At 37.2% G+C, this 17,827-nt stretch overlaps 1 protein-coding gene across 2 annotated transcripts in view; it reads left to right on the forward strand.

Moving 5' to 3' along the window:
- MEIKIN (meiotic kinetochore factor) overlaps positions 1-17,827 on the forward strand; it is a 136,517-nt gene that overhangs the window by 15,944 nt on the left and 102,746 nt on the right. For both annotated transcript variants that reach the window (XR_011567586.1, XM_070793208.1), the window contains exons 5-6: positions 5,099-5,236; positions 11,929-12,048. Coding sequence is in view for 1 of the 2 variants with exons in the window: in XM_070793208.1 (XP_070649309.1) it covers positions 5,099-5,236; positions 11,929-12,048 (258 nt within the window). In the remaining variant the exon portion in view is untranslated. The remainder of the gene's footprint in view (positions 1-5,098; positions 5,237-11,928; positions 12,049-17,827) is intronic.

Here is a 17,827-nt window from a genome sequence, read left to right on the forward strand (position 1 = left end):
CCCCACTCCAGTACTCTCACCTGAAAAATCCATGGACGGAGGAGCTTGGTAGGCTGCAGTCCATGGAATCGCTAAGAGTTGGACACGACTGAGCGACTTTACTTTCACTTTTTACTTTCATGCATTGGAGAAGGAAATGGCAACCCACTCCAGTGTTCTTGCCTGGAGAATCCCAGGGACGGTGGAGCCTGGTGGGCTGCCGTCTATGGGGTTGCACAGATTCGGACACGACTAAAGCGACTTAGCAGCAGCATATATATGAAGTTTGCTTTAAAATATAGGGTCTTTTTTTTTTTTTGCAAAGTAATAGTAGGTTATAAAAATGAAAATTAAAGGTGTAATAGAGGACTTAAAATAAAAAAATTATTAATTAAAAAAATGATAATAGTAAAAATATATCTAGGACTTTCTCTGGTGTTATTGTGGACAATGTGGGGTCAGTTCATTTTCAGATAGTTCTTTGATCTGGCTTATACTTCTCAAGATCTATAGGCTCCTTCCTATGTAGTCGGTGCTAACTACAGGGTTTTAATCTATTGCACCTGTCATTTCCAAAGCGGTTCCCTCTGTTTGTTTTAGCTTCTTCTGTTTCTTGGTCTCTCCTGTGTCTAATTTCCACCCTGACACAAGGGCGCTGTGGTGGACACTTTCTTAGGCTCACTTGTTCAGTCGTGCTGTGGGGAGGGAAGACACTGTAAAAAATAACACTGGCATGTGCTCATAGTGAGTAGGCCACACAGGGTTTGCCCCTGCTCACGGCGTGTGTGCTTTCCCTGTCTACACTGCTCAGGCTCTAGGTTGCTCTGCCAGGAACTGTCTGAGGCCGGCCCTGGGTTGTATGCACTTCCCAGGTCTAAGCCACTCAGGTTCAGGCACTCGGGTATTCCACAAAGGCACAGACTTGGTTGGGCCTGCATTTTGTGCCCTCCCAGGTCCGAGCAGCTCAGGTGACCAGGAGCTTGGCGAGTACGGTCGCTTCAACTTATCACCTCCCCCGTCCCTGCCGCTTGGTGTTCTGGGTGTACATCGGCGCACCTTCTCAGGTGTGCCTTGTGTCTCTTCTGGGGAGCTGATCTCTGGCTGCAACCCTCCTGGCAGATGTCGACCATCCAGAACCCCAAGAAGTCTTGGTTAGCAATGAAGCCTGCTTGCAGTTTGGTAGATGATGCCTCTCTGGGGCCGTGATTACCCTCTTCCGGCTCTGGCTGCCCTCGCCTGCCTGTCTCCTGTGGGGGATGGGCCAATCCACAGCTGGCTAGCTCTGCTCAGTCCTTTGTTCTGTGAGCCGGCCTGGCGGTGTCTTAGGTTAGTGCTTTTTGCTACTTAGCTATCCCACAGTCTGGTTTGCTATCTCAAGTTAGTTCCCTCAGATTGCCCTTGGGGCATTCAGGCCTGGTTCTTACTCTAAGCAATGCAGCCCGCGCCTCCCTGTCCAGCCCCTGCTTGCTCATGGTGGATACGGGTGTCTGTGCTGCTTCTCTGCTGGGAGTTACCATTGGGCATGTAATCTGTGGGTTTTAATTATTAATTTTTTTCTCTCCCAGTTATGTTGCCCTCTGATGTTCCAAGGCTCATCACAGACTCGCCAGTGAGAGTGTTTCCTGGTGTTTGGAAACTTCTCTCTCTTTTAAGACTCCCTTCCTAGGACGGATCTCCGTCCTTACCTCTTTGTCTCTCTTTTTATCTTTTATATTTTTTCCTACCTCCTTTTGAAGACAATGGGCTGCTTTTCTGGGTGCCTGATGTCCTCTGCCAGCATTCAGAAGTTGTTTTGTGGAGTTTACTCAGCGTTCAAGTGTTCTTTTGATGAATTTGTCGGGGAGAAAGTGGTCTCCCCGTCCTATTCCTCTGCCATCTTCATGAGTATACATATTGAAAGAGCCCACCAACTGCCCATCACAATGAATGAAAAAGACCCATACCAAGACCCAATGTCATGTAATTTAAAAATCTTCAGGATAAAGAGAGAAATCCTTCAGTTTTTCAGAGGAAAAAAGATTACCTTTTGCAAATAAGCAATCAATAAGGTGAATAACATTGAACATATCAGAAGCAACTCTAGAGGCTAAAACATGGTGGAAAAGTGCACTTTTTCTGAAGAGAACTGATTTGCAGAGACAGGATAAATCCTCACCCAAAATTTGTTTTAAATTTCAAGATTAATGATGCCACTCACATACCAAGAGGGTGTGGAAAAGTTTATTACTGATATAATGAGGCCGCTTAGAGAGGAGACTGTCTTCCTGAACAGAACTGAAAATGGCTTGAGAGAGCAGGGAAAGGAAACTGGGTTGGGATGTTTAGGTGGTTAGAGTGGGGCTGGGATGAGGCTTTAACTTGCCATTGTTGCCAGAATATGGAACACCAGGGCTCATCAACTTGTACAGATATGGGACAGAAGGGGAACTTGGAACAGTGAGGTTTAAATCTGTCAAACACTAAAGACTGCATCAGTCTTTTTAATATACTGGCCTAGAATTCTGTACTTAGCTAAACAATCACTCAGATAGGAAGATAGTATAAAGAAATTTTCAAACAGGTCTTCTATGCACCTTTTCTCAGGAAATGAAGAAGCTATTCCAACAAAACCAGAAAGGAAATCAATAAGGAAGAAATCATTAAATCTGAAATCAAAGGCTCTAATACATGAAATATATAAAAGAATTTCTTAGGATCATGGTAAAGGGAAATCCCAGGAAGACACCTGTGCAGCATGTCTAGCAGACAATCAGTCCCAATTTGAGCAAGTGTATTGAGATCTCCAGCAGCAGTACTTGAAAAAAAGGAAGGAAAGAAAAAGGAGGAGAAAAAGGAAGGGAAGAAGAGAGGAAGAAAAAAAAAAACTGATAGATAACCTGGCATTTAAAAAAAAAAAATTATTGAGAGGAAATTTATACTTTTGCAAAAAGTTGAGATGAAATAGGTACTTAGAAAATGAATTGAAAATTAGGTAATCAATAACTCAAAAGAAAAATAAGAACTTGTAGCAAAAATTTAACATAAATGATAGAGCTCATAGTACATGGTTCAGCTGTAAATATATTTAAGCAATTATAATAACAGAATCATTGAATACATTTAATTTATAAATATAAGCATATAAAAACAATAGAGTTAATAGGGTTGAAAACAGTTGTCTCATTATGATAGGGAGTTATGAGACAAGAGGTTGCAATTTTTTTTAAATTCCTTTAAGAGGTGGTAGTTTTTGATAAAAGCTTGTAGAAGTGACTTTTTAAAATGTATACTATAATTTGATATAAATGTAATTTAAAAATGCATTTACATTTATTACTTGTGACACCAGGAGCAACCTTCTATTATTATAGTCAGGAACATTTGTTTATTCTTTTCTCTGCCAAGTTACCCAGGGGGTGAGTACAGGGCTTTCCTAGTTTCTGAGCCCAATTTGAGTTCTGGAGTTTGGTGGAAGGATTTTCTCTCCTGAGAGTGGTATTCATAGAATTTTGAGAGGTAGAAGGCACGAGAGATGCGGCAACCAAGAATGAGAAGGATGAAGACAATGAGAAAAGTAGCAAGGACAGGGAAGGACACTCTGGGACAGCTGAAGTATGGGAAGAGAAACATACTCAGAGGAATAGCCTGACTCTGACATCTGAAGAGGGGAAGAAGAATGGTAGCTTGAGTCAGTCAATTTAAGTGGTGCACTGGTGGCTGGAGGAGGAGGGCACATTGGGAGCAGTTGTCAACATTAAGGAGAGGGTTGGAGTGAAAGAAAAAGATGTGGTGAGATCAAAGTGGGAAGGATAAAGAGTTAGTAGTCTCGGGTAGGTAATGAATGAGCAGAGATAGGTATAAGTCAGCTCCAGGGCAGAAGATAATGGGTTTTAGGAGTCATGCTCTCCTTTCATCCCTTATCCCACACTCCACCAGTTTCTGTTAGTGTTGATCTCTGTTTTATCATGTTAGGAATGTTTCATAAATGCTGACTGTCTATAGTAGAGTATATTTTCTCTTTTCTTACTACACTTTCTGGTTCTTCAAGTAAATACTAAGGTCTGTCCCTGTCATTTATTAGAAAGATTTTCATTCTAGTCTACTCTCACAGGGATGACTTTAAGACTTCTGAATTAGAGAGATTTTCTGTTCATATATTTCCCCCAATTTCCTATTGAGATGTTTGTTTTCTTATTATTGAATTTTTGGAGTTCTTTATATTTTGGATTCCAGTCCATTTACAAATGTTTTCTCTTACCCTGTGGCTTGTCTCTTTGAAATAGAAGGTTTGAACTTTGATGAAGCCCAATTTATCACTGCTTTTGTTTTATGAATCATTCTTTAATTGTTACATTAAAAAAATTATTACCTAACTCAGTGTCATGAAGATTTTATCCTGTTTTTTGTAGAAGTTTTGTAGTTTTAGGATTTGCATTTAGACTCACGATGCATTTATAGTTAATTTTTTATATGATGGAAGATATGAGTGCAAGTTATTTTGTTTTGCTTTTGCATGTGGATATACAGTTGTTCCAACATAATTTGTTTGAAAGAATATCCCTTCTCCATTGAATTGCCTTTGCATCTTGGTCAAAAATAAGTTGCTCTTATGCATGTAAGTCTATTTCTGGACTCTGTTCAGTTCCTTTGATCTATGTTCCCTTGAATCTATGTTTATGCTCATTGTTTTTTAAATGGAATAACTAGAATCATCCTTTCTTCTTTTCAGCTAGTCAGCTTACAGTTAATGGGTTACTTATATATAAAACTTGCACTTGAAAAATTAGGTATACATTTTATTTATTTATATTTATTATTAAGGTATACTTGATAAAATTTGTATTTTTGAGTCAAGAATTATAACTGAACCAAAGTAGGGAAGGAATAAATGTATAAAACTTTGAAAAACAATGGAAGGGGTTTATATTGCATTTTCTTCATATCAAAAATAGACCTTTTCTAAGATTGAAATTCAAGTACAATTTAAGATTGTATACAATCGCATGCCATTTCAGTTTTATGTGTAATTTTACATTACTAGTATAGAACTGCATGTATATTTGTACAAGTTTAAGTTCTTAGGATTTTAAATCTGTTTACTGTTGAAACATTTTACTCTTTTTGCTTGTTTATTCTATAGGACTAAGTTTGCAGCATGATATTTCTGGCTCTCTTCTAAGTTATTCATTTACAGACTCTTCTACAGAATACAAGAGTTCCGAAGAGAATTTAAGTAGCTTCCCATCACCTGAGCTCTTCAGAGGATCAGATTATTTAGGTGAGAAAATTTCAACCTTAAGTTGCTCCTCCATAGAAACTGGTCCTTTGTCTACAAATTTTGCAATGAATAATGTTCCTTTTGAGAAGGTATACTTATCTTCCTCACCAAAACCTCTCTGCCCAGTATCCACTGTGTTCCACACTCAGTCACATAGGACTATAGATCAAAACCCCCCAGATCAGGAAAAGATGAAGAGATTAGCATTTACATGTAATACATATTATCCAGTTATTAATATTGAGCAACTTTATACCTAACATATGTATATTTGTTCTCTTGAACTATGGATTATCTTTTATTTCCTATACTTCTCTTACTTTTCAATAATTCAAAGGTTGACTGGACCATCTCCCTGCTTGAATTTTTTCTACAAATTATCAGTTATTTATGTTTGCCATATGTATAATTAACAGCTTTTGGTTAATGATGCAGATTGAACATATGCCTTCCTCCACAACTTTGTGCAATGGCAGAAAATGACTTTTTAAAAAAAGACACAAACACATAAGAGTAAAGAGAATGAGAAAGAATAAAGCATAAAGTTTGGAAAGCTAGATAGCAAATGGTCTGATAAAGTGGACTTAAAAAGCTGAATCCTGAATCAACAATGGGAATACCCCTGAAACAAGCTAGTTTGTACAATACTATACTATCCCAGAAAAGCTTTCAATGTGGCTTGTAAAATACTTGTAAAAAGCTGTGTCCAAAATACAAAAATTATGGTGACTTCTCCTTCTCCTTTCCTAGAAATTTATTCTTTGGGGTATTTTGAAACAGAGGGACCCTGAACTAAGCACTGTTAATAACAGGGATACCATGGTATTTTGAAATGTTGTCATTAACCTTGTCATAGCCTCATGGTGGGTGAAGTTTACTTTCTCACTCTTTGGCTTTGGGGTTGGCCATATGACTTTGGGCAACATGGATATCAGTTGCCCAGATATCAGAAGCAAACTTTTGATATGTGCATACATAATTGGTTTTGTCCCCCTATCCTTTTGCTATCATGAGGAAAATACAAATCTTCTTCCACTTATGATGGAAAAAACTCTTAAGCGGAACCATTGTGAGTCAGGGACCATATGCATATCCTAATTAGCTTCTACCTCTATTATTGAACTCCAGAATAAGAGATACAGAGCAGGATAGCCCTGGGCAGACTGCAGACTTCAGAGAGCTGCCCTAGTTGATTACCCAACCTATAGCCTGAAGTGGAGCTGCTTGAGTCAAATAGTAGACAGGTGTAAGAAAGAAATGCTTTCATTTCATGCCACTGAGATTTCAGTGTTATTTATTATATAGAAAAAGCCAACTGCTTCAGATACTGTCGTGAATGCAGAAAGGGGTAGTTAAATGCAAATGTATATTCCAAATTGTAGGACTGCTCACCCAATGCTTAGTCTCATCCTAACCCAATGGTCCATTTCTCTATTCAGCTTCTAGAATGCTAGCACCCAGAATTGAAACTTCCAGGCAGGAAAATGGAAGATTTTTTTCCTGAGAAATCTGAGCAACCCTAAAGAAAGTATCAAAAGATACTGACCTCAGTAGTACTTCAGTGAAACTGACAGGAACCCTACAGTGAAGTTGCCTATGTGGCCAGCCCCAGCTAAGCCATAGAGATCCCACTTAGCCATTTAGGGCCCCCTCTCAAATATGAGCAGAAGACAAGGACTACCAGACTTCTGATGAATTTTCTAACATAAAGCATAGAGGTCAAAACAGCGAAATATGGTAGTAAATCAGTAAGGTGTTGGAATAGTAAGCCTTAGACTTGCCTTTCCCCATGGACACACCAATTCAACAACAATACATGGACTAATTTGTGTCCATGTATTTCCCTTTGTGAGATTTCCCTTTGTGAGAAATCTCAAAACTAGTTGAGTGACTCCTGCACCCCCAGGCAAGCTTGAAACCAGTCACATCAAAGCAAATAGAAACATTCAAGACACCCTTTCATTATAATTCACATCTGCCATACAGCACCATACAATTGGCAGGAAACCTTCAGCTCCCAGATTTTCCCTAGGGAGGAAGGGAAAGGACTGAACCATGTGCCAAAAGCCCTCAATTATTTGGGGATAAGCAAAGAATGGACTACTGACTTGTCTGCCTCAGAGTGCTGGTGGGACCTGACATACTCTAGAAGTCTGATGAGTGCTGAAACAAAGATACCAGTTTATCCTAGCATGAGAACATTCACTAGATCCCGGCTTCTCTCTGGGAAGGGAAAGATTTGGACTGTGTTCAACATTCCAACATTTCTGGGGCTGCCCAAGGGACTAGCTTTTGTCTCATCTGTCTTAGAGCAGTGATAGGACTTGTTATATTCTAGATGCCTCATGGCCACTAAAAACAAAGACTCTGGTTTGAACTAGCAAGAAGGTTTGAGAAGATCCTGGTTGGAAAGATTGGTGAAGGTCATCTCCTGTATGAGGCCTACCTGTTTACAGACTGGGAAAGCTGGCTGTTTTATCTAATGTGCAGACACCAACACAAATGATTAAAGAGAAAGAAGAAGCAGGGAAACGGTCCAAAAACTGAGAATAAGATAAAGCTCCAGAAAGTGACTCTGATTAAATGGAAACATGTGAACTACCTGACAGAGAATTTTAAATGATTGTCATAAAGATGCACAGCAAATGTTCCTAAAGAACTCAGGAGAACAATGTATGGAAAAAGTGAGAATTTTAAGAGAGTTTTTAAAAAGAACCAAAAAGAAATGTTAGAGCTGAGAAAAACAATAAATGCACTAAGAAAAAAAAAAAAAAAGTAAAAGATCAATCAGAAGAAAGGATCAGCAAATTCAAAAATAAGTCATTTGAAATTATCCAGTCACAGGAGCTAAAAGGAAAAAGAATATAAAAGAATGAAGAAAGTTTGAGACTTACAGAACACAAGAAAACAGATCAGTATATGCATTGTGAGAGTCCTAAAGGGAAAAGGGAAGTGGGGAGGGAGGGAGAGGGAAAGGGCCAGAAGGTTTCTTCACAGAAATGGTTGCTGAAAACTTCCTAAATCTGGAGAAGGAAGTGTACATCCAGACCTAGGAACCCCAACAAACCTCAGATAAGATGAACCAAAGAAATTCACATGGGGGCACATAGTCATACTGCCAAAAGTCAAAGAAAAAGCACTTTGAAAGCAGCAGTTTTAAAAGCGACTTGATATATACAGTGAGACCTCATTAGACTGTTTATGGATTTCTCAGCAGAAACCTTGCAGGCTAGAAGAGAGTGGAAGTAAATAGACAAAGTGCTGAAAGAAAGAAACATCTGACCAATAATACCGAAACCTGCAAAACTGTCCTTAAGAAATGAAGAGAAGATAAGTCCAAACAAACAAAAGCTGAAGGAGTTAATCATCACTAGCCCTGCCTTACAAGAAGTGCTAAAAGGAGTTCTTCAAGTTAGAACAAAGGACTCTAAACAGCTGTATGAAAGCATATGAGTACAAAACTCATTGGTAAGTATATAGACAAATGCACTGATACAGTAACAGTGACATATAAATCACTCTTAATTCTGGTATAAAAGTTAAAAGACAAGCATATTAAATATAATTATAAAAATATGTTAATGGATATACCATATGAAAGGTGGTAAATTATAACATCAGTACTGCAAAATGTGTTTGAGGGGTGAAGTAAAAGCATAGAGTTTTTGTTAAATTGTTATCAGTTTAAAGTAGACTGTTAAAACTGTTTTATGTAAGCCCCATGGTAACCACACACAAAAAGTACCTGTTGAAGATACATAAAAGAAAAATAGAAAGGAGTCAAAGCATATCAATGTAAAAGAATCAATGAAAGACAGAGGAGCATAGCAAGAGAGGGAAGAGGGGCAAAATAACTATAAAACAGAAAAGAGTTAACAAGATTATAATAGTAAATCCTCTTCTATCAATAATTCTCCTCTATGAAAAATATAAATGGGTTAAACCCAATCAAAAGACAAAGAGTGGCTGAATGGGTTGAAGAAATAATCCAACCGTATGTTATCTACAAAAGACTCACTTAAGATTTAAGGGCACACATAGACTGAAAGCAAATGGGTGGGGAAAGGCACTCCATGTAAATTGTGACCAAAAGAGAGCACAAGGGGCTATACTTATATCAGATAAAAATAGACTAAGTCAGAAACTTTTACAAGAGACAAGGAAGAATGTTGCATAATTATAAAAGGATCAATTCATCAAAAACACTCAACAGTTAGGAATAAATATCCACCCAACATCAAAGCACCTGACATAGAAGGTAAACACTGGCAGAACTGAGGGTAGGAATAGGCATACAGTCATAGTAGGAGACTTCAATACTCCTACTTTTAATAATGGATAGAACATCTGGACAGAAAATTAACATTAAACTGATTTTGAAGTATATTGCAAAGCTATAGTAAACATAACATTATAGTACTGGAATAAAGACAGAGATATAGACCAGTAGGACAGAATAGAGGGCCCAGAACTAAATCCATAAAGACATTTGCTCTTTAACAAGAGTGCCAAGAATACTCAATGTGGGAGAAATAGTCTCTTCAACAAATGATGTTGACAAAACTGGATAGCCATATACAAAAGAATGAAATTGGACCCTTACCTTATACAAAAAAGTCGGCTCAAAATATAGTAAGGACTTACATGTGAGACCAGAAACTATAAAACTCCTAGGAGAAACATAGGGGAAAAGCTTTATGACAATTGGTATTGGCAGTTATTTCTTGGATGTGACAACAAAACACAGGCAACAGAAGCAAAATTAGACAAGTAGGCCTGGATAAAACTGAAACGCTCCTGCACAGCACAAGAAACAACGAAGTGAATAACCTATAAACAACCTACAAAAAGGGAGAATATTTAGAAACCACATATCTGATAAGGGATTAATATCCAAAATATATCAGAAACTCCCACAATTCAATAGGAAAAATCCAAATAACTTGATTTTTAAAAATGACAAAGAACTTGAATAAACATATTCCCCTCAAAGAAGACAGTCACATGGCCAACAGGCATATGAAAAGATCACTAACCGTCAGGGAAATGCAAATCAAGATCATAGTGAGGTATCACCTCACAACTATTAGGATGGTTATTATTATTTTTTTAAAAGGTAAGTGTTGGCAATGATGTGGAGAAATTGGATTTCCTTTTGTATACTGTTGATAGGGATGTAAAATAGTGAAGCTGCAATGAAAGAGTATGGCAGTTACTCAAAAAATTTAAAATATATGTGGTCCAGCAATCCCACTTCTGGGTATTTATTCAAAATAATTACTGTCAGGATCTAGAAGAAATATTTGAACTCCCATGTGCATTGCACTTTTCACAATAGCCCAGTGACCATTGATGGATGAATAGATAAAGAAAATGTGGTATATGCATACAGTGGAATATTATTCAGCCTTTAAAAAGGATATCCTGTTATATGCAACACTATAGAAGAACTTTGAGGACATTATGGCAAGTGAAATAAGCCAGTCACGGGAAGAAATATACTGTATTATTCCACTTGTATGAGATAGCTAAAGTAGTTAGATTTATAGCAGTTGAGAGTAGAATGTTGGTTGCCAGGGCCCAAGGAGAAGGAAATGTGGGGAGTTGCTGATCAACAGGTAGAGTTTTAGTTATGCAAGATGAATAACAGGTTCTAGAGATGTGTTGCACGACATTGTGCCTATAGTTAACGATACTCTATTGTACTCTCAAATTTGAGGGTAGGTTTCACGTTAAGTGTTCCCACCACAGTAAAATTAAAAATAAGAGAAGAAACCAAACAGAAATAGGAATACAAGAAAGATACTGGGGGGGAAAGTTTTCCTTGAGATAAAAATATGTATATTGCATTCATTGAATAGGAACAGGATGCTGTTTAAAAAAAAAGGGAGTGAGAATATTCAGAGAATAAATTAAATGCAATAGCAGAATGGAAAACTCGGTAGAAGGATTAGAAAATAAATTGAGATTTCCCAGGGGAAAAAAAAAGTCAGGAGGGAAAAAAAGGAGAAAAAATATTAGTTAGAGAAGTAGTATATGAAATCTAACATCAAATAATAGGAGTCTCAGAAAAAGATAATGAAATAAACAAGAGGAAGAAAATTACCAAAGATATAACTCAAGAACAGTTTCTAGATCTAAGAAGTATGATTTCTGGGTTTAAAGGGCCGTACAGTGTCTAGCACAAGAGATGAAAAACACCAAGACAGAACAATATAAAATTTCAGAACATCAGAGAATGGAATAAATAGAATGGATTTATACAGTTTGGTAGGGTTTAGGATTAAATAGATGAAGAATACAGAGAAATCTAAACAAACAACTCTTTATTGGCTCCAGGAAAAACAAGAGGTGGTCACTGTATATATACCAACAGAGTTAAAGACAGCATTTTTATGACAATTTATCATCATAACGTTTGCATTGAATACTGGCCTAACTAAATATGCCATATAATAATATGGGGATAATGGGAAAAGTGGGGAAAAGGAAGTAAGAGTATTTGGGCATTGTAATAGCCCAAAGATTATTTAATATCCTGATGTCCTCAAGGGTTTTTTTTATGCTTCACCTAAACTTTCTTCAATTACTGTAGCTTTGTATGGGCTAGGAACCTAAGTTGGGGAGAAAAAGGTAACCTGCCACTTGTGTGCTATTCAAAATTTTGTGCCATTTCTCCCTGCTTCTTTTAGAATGGGAGCATCCCATGTTGGAAGAAAACATGCCATGTAAGAATTCTACTCTTTTGGACATAAGTAAAGCAGTAGCAATAGAGAAGGTACCTGAGTTTTCAAATCTCTCTGCAATTTTAGGTAAGTTTCACATTCTTTTTCCTCATGTCACAAAGGGAAAAACCCTTGTCAGTATTGAAAAAGCAAAGTATTTTTTCTCTTGAATGATTTTTTAGCTAAATTAATCAATTAGGATTACCTTTGGCTACACATAATATCTGACTAATAGTAAGTAACTTAAGCATATATGGGTTTACTTTTTAAAAACATTTATTTTGAATTTTATTAATATACTTGCAGAAAAGTTGCAAAAATAATAAAAAGGGTTCCCATATACCTCCCATCCAGCTTTCTGAAATGTTATTTTCTATAACCACAATCAGTTCAGTTCAGTTGCTCAGTCATGTCCGACTCTTTGTGACACCATGGACTGCAGTACACTAGGCTTCCCTGTCCATCACCAACTCCCAGAGCTTGCTCAAACTCAGGTCCATTGAATTGGTGATGCCATCCAACCGTCTCATCCTGTGTCGTCCCCTTCTCTCCTGCTTTCAATCTTTCCCAGCATCAGGGTCTTTCCCAATGAGTCAGTTCTTTGCATCAGGTGGCCAAAGTACTGGAGTTTGAGCTTCAGCATCAGTCCTTCCAATGAATATTCAGGACTTATTTCCTTTAGGATGGACTGGTTGGATCTCCTTGCAGTCCAAGGGACTCTCAAGAGTCTTCTCCAACACCACAGTTCAAAAGCATCAATTCTTCAGCACAATACAATGGTCATAATTAGGAAGTTAACATTGGCGTTAAACTGTTAGCTACAGACCTTATTCACATTTCATCAGTTTTTCCACTGTCTTTTCTTTGATTCAGGATCCTATCTCGGATCCTACATTGCATTAGATTGTTCAGTTCAGTTCAGTTGCTCAGTCGTGTCTGACTGTTTGTGACCCCGTGAACCGCAGCACTCCAGGCCTCCCTGTCCATTACCAACTGCCAGAGTCTACCCAAACCCATGTCCATTGGATTGGTGATGCCATCCAACCATCTCATCCTCTGTTGTCCCCTTTTCCTCCTGCCCTCAATCTTTCCCAGCATCAGGGGCTTTTCCAATGAGTCAGCTCTTCACATCAGGTGGCCAAAGTATTGGAGTTTCAGCTTCAACATCAGTCCTTCCAATGAACACCCAGGACTGATCTCCTTTAGGATGGACTGATTGGATCTCCTTGCAGTCCAAGGGACTCTCAAGAGTCTTCTCCAGCACCACAGCTCAAAAGCATCAACTCTTTGGCACTCAGCTTTCTTTATAGTTCATCTCTCACATCCATATGACTACTGGAAAAACCATAGCCTTGACTATATGGACCTTTGTTGACAAAGTAATATCTCTGCTTTTTAATATGCTGTCTAGGTTGGTCATAACTTTCCTTCCAAGGAGTAAGTGTCTTTTAATTTCATGGCTACAGTCACCATCTGTAGTCATTTTGGAGCCCAGAAAAATAAAGTCAGCTACTGTTTGCACTGTTTCCCCATCTGTTTGCGATGAAGTAATGGGACCAGATGCCATGATCGTAGTTTTCTGAATGTTGAGTTTTAAGCCAACTTTTTCACTCTCCTCTTTCACTTTCTTCAAGAGGGTCTTTATTTCTTCACTTTCCGCCATAAGGGTGATGTTATCTGCATATCTGTTATTGATATTTCTCCCGGCAATCTTGATTCCAGCTTGTGCTTCTTCCAGCCCAGCATTTCTGATGAGGTACTCTGCATATAAGTTAAATTAGATTGTTATTTCTCCCTTAATCTACTGTGACAGATCTTCAGTCTTGGTCTTTTGTAAGCTTGGTACTTTTGAAGATTACTGATCAGTTATTTTGTAGAATGTCTCTCCATTTGAATTTGTCTAGTGTTTTCTCATGATTAGAAAGAGATTATGCAATTTTTGATAAGAATACCACAGAAATGATGTTGTATTAAGGAGTTCTTAATGTCAGTACATTTATGTTATTATTGGTCATATTAATGTTCACTTGATTAAGGTGATATCTGGTTTTCTCCACTGTAAAGTTACTAGCTTCCCTCTGTAGTTAATAAATACCTAAAAAAAAAATAGTTTATGGCTCCATAAGTCCTGTTTCTCCTCAAACTTTCATCCACTGATACTACCATTCCTCAGAGGAACTTGACTGCAACAGTTCTTACTGTGGTGTTCATGTAATGGTGATTTTCAATCAATACTTTGCTGTTACCTGTTACATTTATTAATTGAAATTTCTTTTTGAAAAGTAACTATTTTCTGCCATTTATTTATTCAGTTATTTATATCAGTATGAACTCATGGATATTTATTTTATGGGTTAAAATCCACTTCTTTTTTGCTTTGTCTCTCTCTCTCTCTCTTCCTCCCTCCTTCCCTTCCTTTATCCTATTATACACACAGAGAAGTTTCAGATTTGTTAACCCAGATCCCTGTGAGAAATACATTTACTAAATAGATTACTACAGCATTTATGTACAGTTCTATTTGTCTTTAGCATTACAGTGTCCTATCAACAGACTCTTTTCAAAAATTAGATAGGCTAGTTCTTTTCCTCCACTTTCACTGAAATTATTGTTCAGTTGTTATGTAGTAATTAATACATTCCTTTGGTAGTGTTGAATTCAGTTTTTGATTCCCCCTTCCTATTTGGTTTTGTCTATTTATTCAGGGGGAGAGGGCTGTTGAAGGTATGTGAAACATTACTATGGTTCTAAGAATTATAGTTATACAAAAAAATATTATCATACAAGCAATACAGTAGAGTATTGCTACATCTTCTTCTACTGCTACCATGATGCTTTTGCCCTCTTCTTTCTACCCCATTTCCACCCACCCCTTTTTGGTAAGCAGTCTCTTTAATTTATGCTTTATCTTTTTTGTGTTTCTTTTACACACATGAACAAAGCCCTGTGTATTTTCTTTCTTTTTTAAATTGAGGTATAGTTGATTTACAATATTGTATTAGTTTTAGGTATACAACAGGGTGTTATATATATATGTATTTTTCAGATTATTTTCCATTATATATTATTACAAGATATTGAATGTAATTTTCTATGCTATAGAGTAAATCCTTGTTACTTATCTATTTTAGGTATAATAGTTTATTTCTGTTAATCCCATACTCTGAATCTGTCCCTCTCCTTCTTTCCTTTCCCCTTTTACAGCCATAAGTTTGTTTTCTATGTCTGTGAGTCTATTTCTGTTTTGTAAATAGATTCATTTGTATTATTTTTTAGATACCATATATAAGAGATGCCATATATTTGTCTTTCTCTGTCTGACTTACTTCACTAAATATAATATTCTCTAGGTCCATCCATGTTGCTGCACATGGCAATATTACATTCTTTTTATGGCTGAGTAATACTCCATTGTGTGTGTGTGTGTGTGTGTGTGTGTACACACACACATCCATACTACATCTTAAGCTAGTCGTCTGTTGATAGGCACTTGGGTTGTTTCCATGTCTTGACTATCATAAATAGTGCTGCTGTGAATGTTAGGATGCATGTATCTTTTTAAATTAGAGTTTTCATCTTTTCTGGGCATATACCCAGGAATGGGATTGCAGGATCATACATAGCTCAATTTTAAGTTTTTTGAGGAATCTACATACTGTTTTCTATAGTGGCTACATTTTCATTGTGGCAATTTACATTCCCACCAACAGTGTAGAGGGTTCCTTTTCTCCACACTCTCTCCAACATTTTTTGGGGTATACTTTTTCATGATAGCCATTTTAACAGATGTGAGGTAATACTTCATTGTGGTTTGGATTTTCATTTCTCCAATAGTGATATTGAGTGTTTTTCTTGTGTTTATTGGCCATCTATGTGTCTTCTTTAGAGAAATGTTTATTTAGGTCTTCTGCTCATTTTTTGAGTGAGTTGTTTGCTTTTTCATATTGAGTTGTTTGACCTGTTTGTCTCTATTGGATATTAACCCGTTGTCAGTTGCATCATTTACTAATATTCTCTTTAATTCTGTCGGTTGTCTTTTCACTTGGTTGATGATTTCCTTTGCTGTGCAAAAGCTTTTAAGCTTAATTGGGTCCCATTTGTTTGTTTTTGCTTTGATTTCTTTTGCCTTGGGAGACTGAGCATAGAAGATATTGCTACAATTTATGTCCAAAATATTTTGCCAGTGTTCTCTTCTAGGAGTTTCATCATGTCATGTTTTCAGTCCTTTTTTTTTCTTTTCTGCACTGGGTCTTCGTTGTTGTGCATGGGATTTCTCTAGTTGTGGCTACTGAGCTTCTCATTGTGATGGCTTCTCGTTGTCGAGCACAGGCTCTAGGGTGCAAGGGCTTCAGTTGTTTCAGCTCACAGGCTCTAGAGTTCAGGCTTCATAGTTGTGGCACACAGGTTTAGTTCCTCCTCAGCACGTGGAATCCTAGTTCCCAGACCAGGGATCAAACCCATGCCCAGCATTAGCAGGTGGATTCTCGACCACTGGACTACCAGGGCAATCTCTGACATGCCTTTATATTTATTAAAGCATCTTGAGTTTATTTTTGTATATGATGTGAGGGCGTGTTCCAATTTCACTGATTTACATGTAGCTATCCAGCAACCTGCTCCAGTGTTCTTGCCTATAGAATCCCCATGGACAGAGGAGCCTGATGGGCTACAGTTCATGGGATTGCAGAGTCAGATACCACTGAGTGACAAAGCACAGCACAACACATCCAGCTTTCCTAGCACCTCTTGCTGAAGAGACTGTCTTTTCTCCATTATATATTCTTGCCTCTTTTACTGTAGATTAATTGACTATGTCTGTTTTGGTGCTAATACCATGCTGAGTTTGGATTACTGTATCTTTGTAGTATTGTCTGAAATTTGGAAGGGTTATGCCTCCTGCTTTGTTCTTTTTTCTCAGGATTTCTTTGGCAATCTGGGTCTTCTGTGGTTTCATATGAATTTTTGGATTATTTGTTCTTGTTCTGTTAAATATGCCATGGATATTTTGATGCAGATTGCATCAGATCTGGAGATTTCTTTGAGGAGTATTGTGATTTTTAAAATGTTAATTTTTATAATCTGAAAGCTTGGGATATCTTTCCATTTCTTTGAATCATCTTCTGTTTCCTTAATCAGTGTTTTATAGTTTTCAGCATGTAGGTATTTTACCTCCTCAGATAAGTTTATTCTTAGATTTTTTTATATGATTTTTAAACAGGATTTTTTTTACTTTCTCTTTCAGATATTTCATTATTAGTGTAAAGAAATGCAACAGATTTGTATATAGTAATCTCATATCCTGCAACCTTCCTGAATGCATATTTTAGTTCTAATAATCTTTGTCTCGAGACTTTAGGAGTCTCTATATAGAGTATCATGTCATCTTCAAATAATGACAATTTTACCTCTTCCTTTCCATTTGAATCCATTTTTGAGGAATTTTTTAAATTAAAGTATAGTTGATTTACATTGTTGTGCCAGTCTCTGGTGTATAACCAAATGACTCAGTTATATACGTAGATATGTTCTTTTTTTATATTCTTTTCTATTATGGTTTATCCCAGGAGATTGGATATAGTTCCCTGTGCTATACAGTAGGACCTTGTTGTTCATCCATTCTAAATGTAAAAGTTTGCATCTACCGACTGCAAATTCCCAGTCCATACCTCTCTCTCCCCACTTCCCCTTGGAAACCAAGTCTGTTCTCCCTGTGAGTCAGTTTCTGTTTTGTAGATAGGTTTGTTTGTGCCATATTTTAGATTCCACATATAATGATACTATATGCTATTTGTCTTTTTCTTTCTGACTTATTTCACTTACTACAATAATCACTAGATCTGTCCCTGTTGCTGCAAGTGGCATTATT

The sequence above is a fragment of the Bos indicus genome, chromosome 7 (assembly GCF_029378745.1).
Source record: "Bos indicus isolate NIAB-ARS_2022 breed Sahiwal x Tharparkar chromosome 7, NIAB-ARS_B.indTharparkar_mat_pri_1.0, whole genome shotgun sequence".
NCBI classification, from domain to species: Eukaryota; Metazoa; Chordata; class Mammalia; order Artiodactyla; family Bovidae; genus Bos; species Bos indicus.